At 44.1% G+C, this 17,265-nt stretch overlaps 3 protein-coding genes across 4 annotated transcripts; all 3 read right to left on the bottom strand.

The window, feature by feature from the left end:
• Positions 1 to 622: 622 nt before the first annotated feature.
• Positions 623 to 4,270, bottom strand: LOC135334816 (receptor-type tyrosine-protein phosphatase alpha-like). Of its 2 annotated transcripts, XM_064530156.1 has the most exons (12): positions 4,124 to 4,270; positions 3,930 to 4,012; positions 3,490 to 3,526; positions 2,989 to 3,203; positions 2,615 to 2,908; positions 2,279 to 2,525; positions 2,157 to 2,221; positions 1,954 to 2,088; positions 1,762 to 1,890; positions 1,548 to 1,699; positions 1,235 to 1,370; positions 623 to 859 (listed from the first exon to the last, which is right to left on the bottom strand). In XM_064530156.1, exons 1-12 carry the CDS (start codon positions 4,236 to 4,238, stop codon positions 779 to 781), a joined length of 1,689 nt encoding a protein of 562 aa, XP_064386226.1. In that variant the 5' UTR covers positions 4,239 to 4,270; the 3' UTR covers positions 623 to 778. The 2 variants fall into 2 exon arrangements, with proteins under 2 accessions (XP_064386226.1, XP_064386225.1); XM_064530155.1 differs by having other exon boundaries at positions 623 to 1,370.
• Positions 4,255 to 8,522, bottom strand: LOC135334719 (sushi, von Willebrand factor type A, EGF and pentraxin domain-containing protein 1-like). The gene is made up of 14 exons (XM_064529994.1): positions 8,189 to 8,522; positions 7,254 to 7,442; positions 6,997 to 7,206; positions 6,752 to 6,940; positions 6,496 to 6,684; positions 6,224 to 6,448; positions 5,967 to 6,167; positions 5,611 to 5,826; positions 5,368 to 5,556; positions 5,244 to 5,282; positions 5,012 to 5,195; positions 4,825 to 4,958; positions 4,573 to 4,770; positions 4,255 to 4,469 (listed from the first exon to the last, which is right to left on the bottom strand). The coding sequence occupies exons 1-14, from the start codon at positions 8,259 to 8,261 to the stop codon at positions 4,255 to 4,257; spliced, it is 2,451 nt and encodes an 816-aa protein (XP_064386064.1). The 5' UTR covers positions 8,262 to 8,522.
• Positions 8,523 to 9,188: 666 nt separating this feature from the next.
• LOC135334778 (uncharacterized) lies at positions 9,189 to 17,245 on the bottom strand. Its single transcript, XM_064530095.1, is given in 23 exon segments — positions 9,189 to 9,701; positions 9,757 to 9,908; positions 9,971 to 10,099; positions 10,161 to 10,426; positions 10,484 to 10,727; positions 10,817 to 11,110; positions 11,182 to 11,396; positions 11,603 to 11,639; positions 12,171 to 12,253; positions 12,374 to 12,464; positions 12,518 to 12,717; positions 12,821 to 13,018; positions 13,116 to 13,249; positions 13,303 to 13,438; positions 13,689 to 13,886; positions 13,936 to 14,112; positions 14,168 to 14,380; positions 14,873 to 15,088; positions 15,167 to 15,358; positions 15,414 to 15,608; positions 15,659 to 15,862; positions 16,125 to 16,499; positions 16,553 to 17,245. Coding segments are annotated over 23 exon segments (4,326 nt in total). The 5' UTR covers positions 16,629 to 17,245; the 3' UTR covers positions 9,189 to 9,400.
• Positions 17,246 to 17,265: the final 20 nt, after the last annotated feature.

Raw genomic sequence — 17,265 nt, 5'->3', positions numbered from 1 at the left:
CTGTATAAACTATACTGTTATAGCCTTATGTAAACTGCTTGTTTTTCCTGCAGGTATTGGATCCCTACATGAGACCAGTCAGCATGCTCACAGAAACTGATATTATCTAGTTATAAGGATACTTTCTCTTAATCCATGACATGTTGTGTACACACTGTGACAAAATAAATAATAATAACTGTGTTATGTCTGTGCTATAATTATTATACCGCATATAGCGGGTAATTTTTGTTGGTGTAAATTTTCCCCTTATTTTAACAGCTCCGGATAGTTACGTTGAAAGTATTGCGATAGAATAATTTCATTTTCGTATGATGTTCTACATGCAATAAAATAACCCGCTATACGGTATTTGAAAACATGAAGTTATTACACCGTGCGTGCACACTTTCATGGACTCTCTAACTGCTAATGAGACAGTGGTTAAAAATAATAGGCTAGTTATAATTGAAACTTGTAGGCGACAAAAAAACACTGTTTTCTTAATATCGATCTCTTTATAGATTCCCCATAATGATATTGTTATAATAAGGTCATTATACGGTAAAAAGTGATTGTATTTGTTTTGTTGCTGTGCAATGAAGCTCAACGCACGTGCAGGGTGAATACTCTATAATCCGAATTCAGGGTGATTACAAACAGCTGTGCCGATTATACAAATAAAGAGTTCTATGGATTGTACAAATTAATATCTCTATAAATTATTCCGACATGCAAATCTATTATACTCAACAGAGTCCGTACATAATTTGTTCATTTCTTGTGTAGTTCATGTACATTAAATATCTTGGAAGTTTGCATAGTTGTCAAAGGAGTCCAAGTAGACCAGAGTAGCATCAAACAGATCCTTGTAGTTGTCCTGTGAGGGGATACACTAATTATAACTACAGTATTTGCTTGATAGAGGACGCTCTTGTATAAAGGCCGCACTCAAATAGTAGCCTCCGTACAGCCCATCTTCAGTGTAATGGAAGCCACTCTCAAATAGTAGCCTCAGTGAACTTTGACCCTATCATCTCTGCACGTGGCAGCTATATTGACTGATGCGCAAATACGGTACACATGATGGTACAAAACTACATTGCAAAGGACACTAATCAACAGTACAGAGGCTTGAAGCTTTCACAATATCTTGTATTGGAAGACAACCTGCATAGGTTGGTACAGACCCTAGGCAAGGTCTGGCTCTAGTAATAGTACAAGCCTCCTCTATGTAAGCAGCAGATGAACTCACGACTGAGGGCACTGCCCCTGGCTTGTGGACCCTGAGAGCCTTGACCACCTGGAACACATCCACCACTCCCTCTGTCTTGCAACGGTCAATGGTAGTAGCTACAGAGCAGTACATACCAGAGCGGGTCGCAGTGTCACTGGATAGGGGGAGGTTACAATTATATAAATTCTGAGAGCTACAATTAGATTTGAAGTTGGACAATCTGAACACGAATTACGAGCTCTCAAAGATATCTGCCAAATCGACTGAATTCTAGAATGCAAGGCTATTATAATGTCCATATAAGGTTACAATATTGATTACAGAAACGTACTTGCAATGGACCAGTACAGGCTTGTTTCCAGTCCTCCTTTGAACCTTTATAACCTCCACATTCACGTCAGTTACAGTCTTGAGGTTCTCACACTTTCCACTGCTATTCCAGTTAGTGATGTGGAACTGAGTCAATTGATGGGCCTTTTGGGTCTGCATGGAGGAAACAAGGAATAGAGAGAGGTTTGAAGGCAACAAAAAGATGCATGGCGTACCTTTTCATTGAGGACGCTCAGTTGCCTCATAACGAACCCAGTGTTGGTTTCCTCCCCCAAATTATCGATGGTGAACTCACCGAAGGAGGTGACATTGCCACTCTCTGGCCAGTACTGGGAGCATGCCTCCTACACACACACACACACACACACACTCAACAGGGAGGACCTCTAATGGAGACCATCTCTTACCTGCCCATTCTCACTGAGTGGAGTCAACATCACAACAGCCGCACACTTCCTGTCATAGATCACCTTCCAGAAGTTACGCACAGTTGAGTCCAGTGGATTCTGGGCAATGATGTATGCCTTCTGGTGCTTGTAGCCCTGGAGGGAGGGAGGGAGGGGACCATGAGAGTACAATAGGTCAAGGGCTCTAGTAGTTGAACACTTACATGAGCAAACACAGCATGAATGTAGTCAGGTTGCTCTCCCTTCAGAATCACACGACTGGTCTCAGCTATTGTTGGGGAAACAGTGAATGGATATAATGTACACAGTTAGCAGCAGTCCTTACGTGGCAGGTAGTCCATGTTCCTGTTCCTGGCAGCATTCTTAACAGCAATAGGACTTCGAACTTCTTTAGGATTTGGAGTAACCTGTTCCAGAATTTGGAACTGGAATTGGAAATCTGAGATGGGTTTTCCCGGGAGCAGCACTGATGACATCTTTTGTATTTGTCTGCGCAAATCTCCAGCACTGATCTGAGTGTCTCCACACGTCACTGACTCCAGGATAGCATCGTGGATGAACACATATTGGTCCTATAGGAAGAGGGGGCAATGAGCATGCTCAGTAGAATCAAAATGGTAGCAATGATAGAAGCAATAGCATTAGAGTGATGTATACTCACCTGTGTTTGTACAAGCTTCATCCTCTGGTTGCGAGATTTGACAATGGTACTGGAAATATCGATGAGACCCTCGACAGAGATCTGATCGAGGACATTATCAATGGCAATGTAAGTGCCTGTGCGTCCCACACCAGCACTGCAGTGAATCAGAATAGGACCTTTCGATGGCTTGTGTTGGGACTGGACCCGACGATGGAACCCAAGAATGGGCGTGGCATAGTCAGGCACACCGTGATCAGGCCAGGCAGTGAAATGGAATAACTTGACTCTCAGCACACGGCGGTCTCCATCCAACTAGAGGCAGGGGAAGAGAAGCGGATAATAATCCACCACTGCCCCACTTTCTTATATAAAGCTGTGGTATTGCAACTCACTGAAGCCTCCAGTGTTCTGATGGTGTAGTCAGCCAGTATTTGCTGATCTGTAATGGCCACTGTGAATGGTCCAAACTGCTTCTTCCCAGACTCTGGCCAGTACTGTTCACACTTGATCTTGTTGTTCTCCATGAGGTTGGTGAGCATGACTATTATGGGTGGTCTCTCCTGCCACACCATGCGCCAGAAGTCCACCAGAGTTCCTGGCAGTGGTCCTATAATTATAAAGGGTAAAAACATTACACCGAAATTATACAATCAGTTACAAAATGGTTTACAGATCATACTCATAGTAGCTAGTAGCAGTAACAAAATGACTAAATTAACCATATGCAATCAGTAGCAGTGGTTTGCAGAACAATTGTCATACTCATAGTAGCTAACAAATGTTTTTCTAGACGGATCAGTTACAGTTTCAACTGTGCCCACAACAATGTAAACAAGGACTACCTCGATGCCCATATAAGGTAATGGTACACACTTGGTAAACCAGGACCTTACCTTGAGTTGCTATGAAACTTTTAGGCTTCTTGTACCCCTGAGAATACAAGAAGAATCAAATTCATGAGCTGGTACCAGATACCATACAATAATGAAAACCGATACCAAAGATTTACAGTGATGAAACTACAGTACTAGCAGACTATTATTACATTTGCAATGTAGGGAATGGTGAAAAGAGTGGGATAGCTAGTACAGACACACAGACACGCACACAAACATACTGTATACATCGCTGCCCATGCGCACACTAAGCATAATTATGCAAGTGTGTGTGTATACTTGCAGTGAATGAGAGGGCCAGTATATAGAGAGCTAAGGTTTCATTGTATACTCAAGTAATCATAAGCAGATGTACAATGTATACATGTGCTGTAATGGTCACAACAATAAAAACATTGAAACATTAAAATAAGAGCTCAACACACACACTAGCTCACGTCTACATAGCAGGCATTGATGTAGTCACTCTGACAGTCCTCTTGTCCAGGGATGGGGTCTAGGATAATGAGGTTGTCATCATCTGCAGGAATAAGTATGAGATATGAGAACACATACACACACAGTGCTATGACCTCCATCTGCCTGTGTACACAACTACTAATATGTGCTAACTCTCAGGATATACACTCACACACAGCAATGTTGCCAAATCTGTTGTTGAGTTTGTTCTCAGGAGTCACTGAAACAATCACTGGATGACCCCTCTCCCCACTGTCCAGATTCTGAGTGTGTGTGGATAATGACATACGCCCACACACACAGCTAGTATAACATTACCTTGTAAAGATCTTTGAACTTCTTATTGCTGCCAGCATGGAGATCAGCCACGTACGCTCCAAACTCTGTCACAGGTATGGGGGCGTAGTCCACCCCCTCCACCCCCTCACTAGCCTCACCACCCTCACTCATCACTGTTACCGTGACGACCTGTTGTGTTGTTGACCCTGAGGCTCCAGTAACCACCAGTTTATACACACCTACGTACAGAGTCATGTAAACATTAATCTTAGTTTTCAATATGCACAGTAAACATTCACTGTTATCTTATGTCATTGTAGGTACATTATAGCCTGTACTCACCAGCATGCTTAGTCTCCACACTAGGGAAGGATAATCCACCGTCCTGGTCCAGTTCTGTGGCATAGTCTGCAGTCACCTCCCTACCATTGTGGTACCAGGTGAGACTGGGTGGAGGGTGACCTCCCACCTTCACCCTCAGATACACCTCCTCCCCCTCCGTCACATGAGTATCACTAGGAAACTCTACTATACTAGGCTCTGAAATATAGACAAATAGTTGGTGCTGAAAGTTGAACTATAGTTTTTTCTTACCGTCAACTTTCTGGATGGTGACTTTACTGTCTTGTCCGTTCCTCTTCTTGAAGGATGCTTGATAGGGGGTGGGGCGAGGGGGAGGGGCATGGCGTGGGGAGGGGCTGTACTTGGTCTGGTTGCCACAAAGTTTCCTGTACACAAAAGAACACATTATTACATGCACACATTCTGATGATAGTCTCACCTCCAGAAGTAGACCCCGACAATGATACCCACCACAATGACAGCGCCTAGAATGAGTAACACAATGACTACACCTGCCACCACACCTCCTGTGTTGCTAGCTCCAGTGTTGTCAGTGGTAGTTCCAGTGGACCGAGGGTCAGTTCCAGTGGGGGGCACAGTGTCCCCTTTAGTAGTGGCAATGGCTGTGGGGAGGTTACTAGTATACATGGTCAGTAAAGGAGACAATTAACTTGTTATGAGAGGAGAAGAGGTAGTGATGACTTCAGTCACTGAAACACAACAGTAAAGGAGATGTTATTAGAGCAAAATGCACTCACCTTTTAAACTGCACACAGAATATCATTGCATACTTACATTGACAAGTGAGAGCTGATCCACTCCACACTCTGTCAGCTCTACACACTCTGGTAGCAGTGCTGGTAGTGGAGGATACGTATCCATTCAAGCAGCTCTGTGTAGCCATGGCTCCCTGAGGGTGTGGTGAGGTACTAGAGCTGTAGATGATCACTCCATTGGTTGGTAAAGTGAGGTCAGGACAGGTGGCTGTAGAGACAGTACAATTTATCAACCATCAACACACTAGCTTGTATTCCTTACCTTGACAAGTTGGAGCTGACCCACTCCACGCTCCATCACTCCCACAAGTCCTGGTGTTGCCTCCATTGAGAGTGTAGCCAGTGTTACAGGTGTATGTGGCCACAGTGTTCACTGGTCGCAGACTAACAGTCCCCATATTGTAGCCAATCATTCCACTGGTTGGAGGAGTCAGGTCAGAACAGGTGGTGGATGGAGGATCAGTAGGTCCTGTGTCTTCTGTGTATATAAGGTGTGAGATACACAACATAACTAACGTATAACTAGAAATCTGATTCACACAATCTTCATTGGGTTTATGCGCATAATAATACTCATATAAGAACAAGCTGCATGTATACAAGATTTACAGAGCTCACTTTGACAAGTTGGAGCTGACCCACTCCAGATCCCTCCACTCACACAGACCCTGGAGGTACCTCCAGTGAAAGTACCTCCAGTGAGAGTGTAGCCAGTGTTACAGGAGTGCGTAGCACTAGAGAGGAAAGGTCTGTTGCCAGGGGATCCACCACTGTACATAATCATCCCGTTGATCAGTGGGAGTAAGTCAGGGCATTTAACTGTATGGGAGACGATACACTCAGCAAACAACCAGTACAAAGTCCATTTCACTTACGCTGACAACTTGGATCTGACCCATTCCACACTCCACCGCTCCGGCCGGTCCCACAAGTCCTGGTGGTGTCTCCACTGAGAGTATAGTCAGTGTCACAAGTGTAGGTGGCCACAGTGTCCACTGGTATCAGACTAGCAGTCCCCATATTGTAGCTGATCATTCCATTGGCTGGTACAGTGAGGTCAGGACAGGTGGTGGGTGGAGGATCAGTGGGTCCTGTGTTCACTGTATCAAGAAAGGTGAAGCAACTGTTAAGATGTAGTGGAACTCACATTGACAGGTTGGAGCTGCTCCACTCCAGGTTCCATCATTCCGACAAACTCTGAAACTCCCTCCAGTAGTGAGAGTGTAGCCATTGTCACAAGTGTAGGTAGCAATGGTATTAATAGGTCTGCTGTTATCAGATCCAAAAGTGTAGGTAATGCCTCCATTCATTAGTGGTGGTAAATCAGAACAAGGTCCTGAAATAGTGAACATATACATTTAACATTAGTCTGTATATTGTTTGTCAAATTCAATTCTACTGACGCTGACAAGTTGGAGGTGGCCCACTCCAGATCCCTCCACCCACACAGATCCTGGTAGTGTCCCCTCCAGTGAGAGTGTAGCCAGTGTTACAGAAGTGTGCAGCAGTAGTGAGGAAAGGTCTGTTGTTAGTGGATCCAGCACTGTACATAATCATCCCATTGGTCAGTGAGGGTAAGTCAGGGCAGTCAGCTGTATGGGAGACGATACACTCAACAAACAAACAGTACAAAGTCCGTTCTACTTACGCTGACAATCTGAAACGCCACTCCACACTCCATCACTCCCACAAGTCCTGGTGGTGTCTCCATTGAGAGTGTAGTCAGTGTCACAGGTGTAGGTGGCCACAGTGTCCACTGGTCTCAGACTATCAGTCCCCATATTGTAGCTGATCATTCCATTGGCTGGTACAGTGAGGTCAGGACAGGTGGTGGGTGGTTCAGTGGGTCCTGTGTTCACTGTATCAAGAAAGGTGAAGCAACTGTTAAGATGCAGTGGAACTCACCTTGACAGGTTGGAGCTGACCTACTCCAGTTTCCATCATTCTGACATTGGCTGAAACTCCCTCCAGTAGTGAGAGTGTAGTCATTGTTACAAGTGAAGGTAGCAATGGTATTAATAGGTCTGCTGTCAACAAGTCCATCAGTGTAGGTAATGCCTCCATTCATTAGTGGTGGTAAATCAGAACAAGTTCCTGAAATAGTGAACATAATAAACAGTATAACGTTCATTCCACTAATGCAATTAGTGGTCGTGGTTGATTGCACTTCCACTTTTAACTCCTGCTAACCAAATCTCTGTATAAATTTATCTGAAAAGAATTGTTGGAAAAATGTGAAATTTACGTTATAATACAATAAAAAACTGGTGAGTCTAATCAGTTCTATCTTATGTAACTAAAATCGTAATTTATTTGTATAGCGATATGCAAAATACAGATTTTGGGGAACGATGGTGTTATGAGTCACATCGTTCTTCAACAACAAAGATGCTATAGTGCTTCAAGCATGGAACTAATTAAAAATGCATTTTTAAACCTATAAAGCTATAGTTATATATAGTCGTCTCTTCGGTACAGCAACCACTACAGAGCCTGTTTCTCCAAAACAAGTGAATACACAAGTTACAATTAATATTGTGCAGTGTGTATATGACCATGGACAAGTATGGAATTTCTCACATGTGCATGTTGATAATGATTGAAGCGATTAACTGCATGCATGCATGTGTATAAACGCATGGGCACTGAAATACTCTGCTGAGAAAATGCACTATATCCATGCATATGCTAAGTAATTAAAATATCACTTCAGGTGGTACAAAAGAAATTTTGGAAGCGTTTTGTCAAAGTGACCCATAATACCCCCTGATTTACAATGCATGCAGGCATCTCTACCTTTAATATTACACACATATAACTATAGCTGTATACTGACTCACCTTGTCCCCCTGCCAGTGCAGTGAGCCCAGAGAGCAGGACCACACACACTAGACCACACAGCATGGAGGTCATGGGTAGTCTCTCTTCAATGGTAGACAGTTAGTAGGTATCCCTAGCTAGCTAGATAGCTGTGTTGTTGCAGCTAGTATAATATATCTTATGGCACTAACCACGTCCCTGTAAGCAGTATACACTGCTAGCTACAGCCTTAGGACCATTGTAGTGGCGCTATATATACCACCTCGCTGTGTATGTACAGTACATAGGTCCATTCAAGTGGGTGTAGATCTACTTCTTATTGCATGTACTCTTATTAGGAAATTGAATGCTATACTATAAATTATTACATGTTATAATTTATGTCCTGAAACAGCTTGTGTTTTGCCTGCAGATGCTGGATCCCTCAGTCAGCATGCTCACAGAAACTGATTAATTATTTGCAGATGATGCTAGCAACGGTTCTGAAAGACTGCAACAGCCTTCACACTGTAAGTAAAAATAGCCATAACTCGAAAACAAAGCTTTAGTTTGCAAATCTACGAATCAAAATCCTGGCTAGAAGCCGAGCTGTTAGTGTTCGTTGCATTGCGACCGTTGAGCAGTTACAGCTGGAATACACACACAGACACACACATGCATAGTCAACTTTATCGTATCCTCGTGCGGCTATGCCTCGAGGCGTATAATTATGTCTGCGGTATTATTATCTGTTAATATTTATAAACATCAAGTTATTATAATAATACGAATTCAGGGTGATTACAAACAGCTGTGCTCGTGATTATACAAAAAGGAAGTCAATAATCTCTATAAATTATTCGGGCCTGTCCATATAAATCTATTATACTCAACATGTAGAGTTCATATAATTATATACAATTTGTTCATTTCTTGTGTCAATTAATTTACATCAAATATCTTGGAAGTTGGCATAGTTGTCAAAGGAGTCCAAGTAGACCAGAGTAGCATCAAACAGATCCTTGTAGTTGTCCTGTGAGGGGATACACTACTACAGTATTTGCTTGATCAGAGGCCGCTCTTGTATAAAGGCCGCCCTCAAATAGTAGCCTCCCTACAGCCCATCTTCAGTGCAATAGAAGCCGCTAGCGTCTGTAAACTTGACCCTATCTGAGGCTATCATCTCTGCACGTGGCAGTCAAATTGATTGACGCGCAATCACATGATGATACAAAACTACATTGCAAATGGCACTAATCAACAGTACAGAGGCTTGAAGCTGCTTTCAGAACATCTTGGTATTGGGAATTAATTAAGACAACCTGCATGGTATGTGTTGGTATACAGGCCCTACTAAACAAGGTCTGGCTCTTGTAATGGTACAAGCCTCCCACTATGTAAGCAGCAGATGAACTCACGACTGAGGGTACTGCCCCTGGCTTGTGGACCCTGAGAGCCTTGACCACCTGGAACACATCCACCACTCCCTCTGTCTTGCAACGGTCAATGGTAGTACCTACAGAGCAGTACATACCAGAGCGGGTCGCAGTGTCACTGGATAGGGGGAGGTTATATAATGTCCATATAAGGTTACAGCACTTGTACGTACTTGCAATGGACCAGTACAGGGTTGTTTCCAGTCCTCCTTTGAACCTTTATAACCTCCTCATTGACGTCAGTTACAGTCTTGAGGTTCTCACATTTTCCACTGCTATTCCAGTTAGTGATGTGGAACAGAGTCAATTGATGGGTCTTTTGGGTCTGCATGGAGGAAACAAGGAATAGAGAGAGGTTTGAAGGCAACAAAGATATGCATGACGTACTTTTTCATTGAGGACGCTCAGTTGCCTCATAATGAACCCAGTGTTGGTTTCCTCCCCCAAGTTATCGATGGTGAACTCACCGAAGGAGGTGACATTGCCACTCTCTGGCCAGTACTGGGAGCATGCCTCCTACACACACACACACACACACACTCAACAGAGAGGACCTCTAATGGAGACCATCTCTTACCTGCCCATTCTCACTGAGTGGAGTCAACATCACAACAGCAGCACACTTCCTGTCATAGATCACCTTCCAGAAGTTACGCACAGTTGAGTCCAGTGGATTCTGGGCAATGATGTATGCCTTCTGGTGCTTGTAGCCCTGGAGGAAGGGAGGGGACCATGAGAGTACAATAGGTCAAGGGCTCTATAGTAGTTGAACACTTACATGAGCAAACACAGCATGAATGTAGTCAGGTTGCTCTCCCTTCAGAATCACACGACTGGTCTCAGCTATTGTTGGGGAAACAGTGAATGGATATAATGTACACAGTTAGCAGCAGTCCTTACGTGGCAGGTAGTCCATGTTCCTGTTCCTGGCAGCATTCTTAACAGCAATAGGACTTCGAACTTCTTTAGGATTTGGAGTAACCTGTTCCAGAATTTGGAACTGGTATTGGAAATCTGAGATGGTTTTTCCCGGGAGCACTGATGACATCTTCTGTATTTGTCTGCGCAGATCTCCAGCACTGATCTGAGTGTCTCCACATGTCACTGACTCCAGGATAGCATCGTGGATGAACACATATTGGTCCTATAGGAAGAGGGGGCAATAAGCATGCTCAGTAGAATCAAAATGGCAGCAATGATGGAAGCAATAGCATCAGAGTGATGTATACCTACCTGTGTTTGTACAAGCTTCATTCTCTGGTTGCGAGATTTGACAATGGTACCGGAAATATCGATGAGACCTTCGACTGAGATCTGATCGAGGACGTTATCAATGGCAATGTAAGTGCCTGTGCGTCCCACACCAGCACTGCAGTGGATCAGAATAGGACCTTTCGATGGCTTGTGCTGAGACTTAACCCGACGATGGAACCCAAGAATGGGCGTGGCATAGTCAGGCACACCATGATCAGGCCAGGCAGTGAAATGGAATAGCTTGACTCTCAGCACACGGCGGTCTCCATCCAACTAGAGGCAGGGGAAGAGAGGCGGATAATAATCCCACTCTCTTATATAAAGCCAGTGGTATTGCAACTCACTGAAGCCTCCAGTGTCCTGATGGTGTAGTCAGCCAGTATTTGCTGATCTGTAATGGCCACTGTGAATGGGCCAAATTGCTTCTTCCCAGACTCTGGCCAGTACTGTTCGCACTTGATCTTGTTGTTCTCCATGACGTTGGTGAGCATGACTATTATGGGTGGTCTCTCCTGCCACATGAGACGCCAGAAGTCCACCAGAGTTCCTGGCAGTGGTCCTATAATTATAAAGGGTAAAAACATTACATTACACCGGAATTTTACAATCAGTTACAAAATGGTTTACAGATCATACTCATAGTAGCTAGTAGCAGTAACAAATGTGTTTCTAGCTGATCAGTTACAGTTTCAACTGTGCCCACAACAAGGTAACCAATGACTACCTCAATGGTAATGGTACACACTTAGTAACCCAGGACCTCACCTTGTGTTGCTATGAACTTTTTAGGTTTCTTATACCCCTGAGAAGAGAAGAAAAAATTCATAAATTATCAGATACTGAAAGTACCGTGTATGCTTTTTATTGTATGGATCTGCTGGTGGACGCACAAAAGCTTTGATGAATGAAGCTACAGTATCAGACCATCAATTCAATATAACATTTGCAAAGAGTGGAAAATGGATAGCAAGCTAGTTTTTCCCCCTTTTTTTGTAAGCGGCGGCTAAACCTGATAATACATGTGTGACGATACATTGTAAAGGAAAGTTATACAAGTGTTTAGATCTAATATCATTGTGTGTGTACTAACAACCTAGTACACACACACACACACACATACTACCGTATACCTCGCTGCGCATGCACACAACATACAGTGTGTACGTGAATGAAAGAGCAAGTTTAGACAGCTAAGGTTTCATTGTATACTCAACAAGTGCACCATTAGCAGTGGAATGCAGCAAGTCATTAGGCAGATGTATACACACTGTAAAAGCCACAACAATAAAAACATTGAACCATTAAAATAAGAGCTCAACACACACACACTCACGTCTACATAGCAGGCATTGATGTAGTCACTCTGACAGTCCTCTTGTCCAGGGATGGGGTCTAGGATAATGAGGTTGTCATCATCTGCAGGAATAGGTGTGATTAGTATGAGATATGAGAACACACACACACAGTGCTATGACCTCCATCTGCCTGTGTACACACAACTACTAATATGTGCTAACTCTCAGGATATACACTCACACACAGCAATGTTGCCAAATCTGTTGTTGAGTTTGTTCTCAGGAGTCACTGAAATAATCACTGGATGACCCCTCTCCCCACTGTCCAGATTCTGAGTGTGTGTACGGATTAAGTTGATTGCACACACAGCTAGTATAACATTACCTTGTAAAGATATTTGAACTTCTTATTGCTGCCAGCATGGAGGTCAGCCACGTACGCTCCAAACTCTGTCACAGGTATGGAGGCGTAGTCCACCCCCTCCACCCCCTCACTAGCCTCACCACCCTCACTCATCACTGTTACCGTGACGACCTGTTGTGTTGTTGACCCTGAGGCTCCAGTAACCACCAGTTTATACACACCTACGTACAGAGTCATGTAAACATTAATCTTAGTTTTCAATATGCACAGTAAACATTCACTGTTATCTTATGCCATTGTAGGTACATTATAGCCTGTACTCACCAGCATGCTTAGTCTCCACACTAGGGAAGGATAATCCACCGTCCTGGTCCAGTTCTGTGGCATAGTCTGCAGTCACCTTCCTACCATCGTGGTACCAGGTGAGACTGGGTGGAGGGTGACCTCCCACCTTCACCCTCAGATACACCGCCTCCCCCTCCGTCACATGAGTATCACTAGGAAACTCTACTATACTAGGCTCTGAAATAAAATAATAATTGGTGCTGAAAGTTGAACAAACTTAGCTCTGTATAATCATAGGACACAAAAATAGTTCAAAATAGTACAAAATACTTACCGTCAACTTTCTGGATGGTGACTTTACTGTCTTGTCCGTTGCTCTTCTTGAAGGATGCTTGATAGGAGGTGGGGCGAGGGGGAGGGGCATGGCGTGGAGAGGGGCTGTACTTGGTCTGGTTGCCACGAAGTTTCCTGTACACAAAACAACACATTATTACATGCACACATTCTGATGATAGTCTTACCTCCAGAAGTAGACCCCGACAATGATACCCACCACAATGACAGCGGCTAGAATGAGTAACACAATGACTACACCTGCCACCACACCTCCTGTGTTGCTAGCAGCGGTGGGTGTGTCCCCTCCAGTAGTGACAGTGGCTGTGGGGAGGTTGCTAGTACATGCATGCATGCATACATGGTCAGTAAACTTATACTTGTCATAATAATGGGTGAGGTAGGGGAGTGTGTGTGTGTGTGTGTGTGAGGTGGGGGAGGTGGGGGAGTGTGTATGTTAGGAGAAGTAATGATGACTTTAGTCACTGAAACAACAGTATAGGATATGTCATTAGAGCAAAATGCACTCACCTTTTAAACTGCAAACAATATGCCATCGTATACTATAGCTTACATTGACAAGTGAGAGCTGATCCACTCCACGATCTGCCAGCTCTACACACTCTGGTAGCAGTGCTGGTAGTGGAGGGTATGTATCCATTCAAGCAGCTCTGTGTAGCCATGGTTCCCTCTACTTTGAGGCTGGAGTCTGAAGTGGGAAGTCTGTAGCTGATCACTCCATTGGTTGGTATAGTGAGGTCAGGACAGGTGGCTGTGGAGACAGTACAATCTATCAACCATCAACACACAGTGGAACTCACCTTGACAGGTTGGAGCTGATCCACTCCAGGTCCCATCATTCTGACAAACTCTGAAACTCCCTCCAGTGACAGTGTATCCATTGTCACAAGTATAGGTAGCAATGGGTCTGCTGTTACCAGATCCAGCCTCATAGGTAATACCTCCATTTATTAGTGGTGGTAAATCAGAACAAGCTCCTGAAATAGTGAACACACATTCAACAAGTAAACAGTACAGACTTATTCCACCTACGCTGACAAGTTGGAGCTGACCCACTCCACACTCTATCACTCCCACAAGTTCTGGTACTGCCTCCATTGAGAATGAAGCCAGTGTCACAGGTGTAGGTGGCCACAGTGCCCACTGGTCTCGGACTAGCAGTCCCCATATTGTAGCCAATCATCCCATTGGCTGGTACAGTGAGGTCAGAACAGGTGGTGGGTGGTTCAGTGGGTCCTGTGTTCACTGGGTAGGGTGTGAGATACACAAGTAGATCTAAGGAACTTAGATTAAGTCAATAATTTATGGTTAACCCCAGACACTCTTTTGGGCAATAGAACAACAGACACTCCAATGCTTTAATATTATACTTCTTCTAAATATCCGCGGACAATACCTTGAAAAGTTGAGTTAAATTCATAGACGGCAAGTAAGACTTAGAGTGCTGCAGTTAGATAGCTTTAAGTAGCTAGTTTTAGATAGCTAGTGCAACTATTCAGTCGCACACTGTTCTACTAACTCGCATGCAGCTGCTTGCTTATTGTAATTACTCCGTACACTTCGCATGCTCTATATAAAATTCTGTTCCAATTATAATCGGACAATTTCCTTATTTTTTGCTGTCCGATAAATTAGAACATAATTATATGGTAACTACCTTTACTTTACAATTCACACAATTTTATTGGGTTTCCCCATGTACAAACTCACAAACTGTACAAGAGCTACATAGCTTACTATAACAAGTTGGAGCTGACCCACTCCAGTTCCCTCCACTCACACAGTTCCTGGTGGCACTGCCTCCAGTGAGAGTGTAGCCAGTGTTGCAGGAGTGTACAGCACCAGAAAAGATAGGCCTGTTGTCAGGGGATCCCAAATTGTAGCTGATCATTCCATTGGTCAGAGCAGTCAGGTCAGGACAGGTGGAGGGTGGAGCAGTGGGTCCTGTGTTTACTGTAGTGGCGAGATGCACAACATAACTACATTTAAATCACAACCAGACAAACAAGAACTGCATGTAAAAAGTTATACCTTGACAAGTTGGAGCTGTCTCACCCCATCTCGCTCCAGTAACGCAGACCCTGGTGGTAGTGAGAGCACCTCCAGTGAGAGTGTAGCCAGGGTTACAGGAGTGCACAGCGTTAGAGAGGAAAGGTCTGCTGTTAGTGGATCCAGTACTGTACATAATCATCCCATTGGTCAGTAGTAAGTCAGGGCAGTCAGCTGTATGGGAGACGATACACTCAACAAACAAACAGTACAAAGTTCATTCTATTACGCTGACAAGACGGAGCTGACCCACTCCACACTCCATCACTCCCACAAGTCCTGGTGCTGCCTCCATTGAGAGTGTAGCCAGTGTTACAGGTGTGAGTGGCCACAGTGTCCATTGGTCTGCTGCTAGTACTAGTGAATCCAGCACCACCATAGTCAATGTCCCCATTTGTCAGTGAGGGTAGGTCAGAGCAGATCTCTATGCATGGGAACAGGTATACACACTTAACGTACACATTCAGTCATTACTCAGACACACTGGAGATGATCCACTCCACTCTCCATCACTCCCACAGGTCCTCACTGACACTCCAACCAGAGTGTAGGGATCGAGGCAGCTGTAAGTTGCTGTAGCACCCACTGGTCTGTTGTCAGTGGATCCACCATCATAGGTTATGCCTCCATTAGGGATAGTCGGGAGGTTATCAGAACATGAGACTGAAGTAGGTGAAACTGCAAGAGGGGGTGAACCAAGGTTATGAGCATGAAGGTTGTATAAAGGCATGCAACATGCAGTGAAATATAAAAATGTGGGCGGATGAATGTGAATAAAGTGCAGATATCTACATAACCCTGCCTGAGCGTTTGATGAACATAATTCAGTTGCATGCCTTCTTTTATATACACCCTTGATTCAATGGATCTAGGAAAGTTGTGATGGTTTCTTGAACTCATGCATGAAAGGGGTGAACACATACACAGATTTGCTCCTCACCCAGGTTAGCACAGAGAGTCATCTCTCCTCCACTAGTTGGTACAGTACAACAGTAGGACCCGGTTGGAGTGACGGGGTTGTTAACCAGCCTACGAGCCAGCTTGATGAGTTGAGGTGCATTCCTGTTAATGTAGAACTGATCTCCAGCAGCCAATGAGGCACCATTGCCCAGTATCACACTCTTATTAGGATTCGTCCACTGTCCTAGTGCTCCCATACCATTGTTGTCAGCTCTACTTCTACAGCAGGTAGTGAGGTCAGTGTGACAGGTGAGAGAAGGGAGACCACCATCAGTAGCATCCTCTCCAATAGAGGTGATAGAGATATTAGTATTGTTAGTAGTGATACTAGGACCAGATCCCAGTGTCAGGTAGACTGCATGGAACCAAACAACCACCATCATAAACAAATATTAGCTACTGACTCACCTGGCTGTCCCCCTGCCAGTGCAGTGAGCCCAGAGAGCAGGACCACACACACTAGTCCACACAGCATGGAGGTCATGGGTAGTCTCTCTTCAATGGTAGACAGTTAGTAGGTCCCTACTAGCTATATATATAATTATGCTGTGTTGTGTTGCAGCTATAATACTTATAGAAAACCGCTTGTGTTTTTCCTGCAGGTGTTGGATCCCTACATGAGACCAGTCAGCACAGAAACTGATTAACTAGCTGTTACAGTTAATCGAGCAATCACCGCAACTAAGTTAGAGACCAAAATATAGAAACTTAATCCATGCCATGTTGTGTTGTGTCTACACGTAACACTGTGACAAAATAAACAATAATTATAATGGTTCAGTGTGTTATGTCTGCGCTATTATCTTAATATGCTCATAGCAATCACCCTGTGTGTTGAGCGTGTGTTGAGCTTTATCCCACAGCGGCCAGACAGATGCAATAACTTTCTACCGTACATTTTCGTTATATGGCTTCAGAGCCCTCAACAGAATTTGTTGTGGGTTCTAATTTTCGCGGTTCAATGCCAGGAAACCACACCCACCAATAGCTTTGCATTTGAAATATCAGTGCGTGGGAGTTTATCCCAGTTTTCATTTTCGCGTTACTGCTCTGCCCTCGAAAAATGCCAAATGTTGCACCCCACAAAATTTCCCGTACACGTAAGTAGCCTAATATTTTCA

The sequence above is a fragment of the Halichondria panicea genome, chromosome 4, assembly GCF_963675165.1.
Source record: "Halichondria panicea chromosome 4, odHalPani1.1, whole genome shotgun sequence".
Taxonomy (NCBI): Eukaryota; Metazoa; Porifera; class Demospongiae; order Suberitida; family Halichondriidae; genus Halichondria; species Halichondria panicea.
Note: the sequence above shows the minus strand (reverse complement) of the source record. Positions and strands in the feature narration are given on the sequence as shown.

Coding starts and splice junctions, on each gene's coding strand:
- LOC135334719 (XM_064529994.1), bottom strand. CDS start 8,261: ATGACCTCCATGCTGTGTGGTCTAGTGTGTGTGGTCCTGCTCTCTGGG. Junction 5,827..5,966: donor GTCAGCTCCAACTTGTCAAA/GTGAGCTCTGTA, acceptor TTATATACACAG/AAGACACAGGACCTACTGAT. Junction 4,470..4,572: donor TGTGGAGACTAAGCATGCTG/GTGAGTACAGGC, acceptor CTCTGTACGTAG/GTGTGTATAAACTGGTGGTT.
- LOC135334816 (XM_064530155.1), bottom strand. CDS start 4,238: ATGTCATTATCCACACACACTCAGAATCTGGACAGTGGGGAGAGGGGT. Junction 3,527..3,929: donor TCAATGCCTGCTATGTAGAC/GTGAGCTAGTGT, acceptor TTGTATTCTCAG/GGGTACAAGAAGCCTAAAAG. Junction 2,526..2,614: donor TGAAGCTTGTACAAACACAG/GTGAGTATACAT, acceptor CTCTTCCTATAG/GACCAATATGTGTTCATCCA.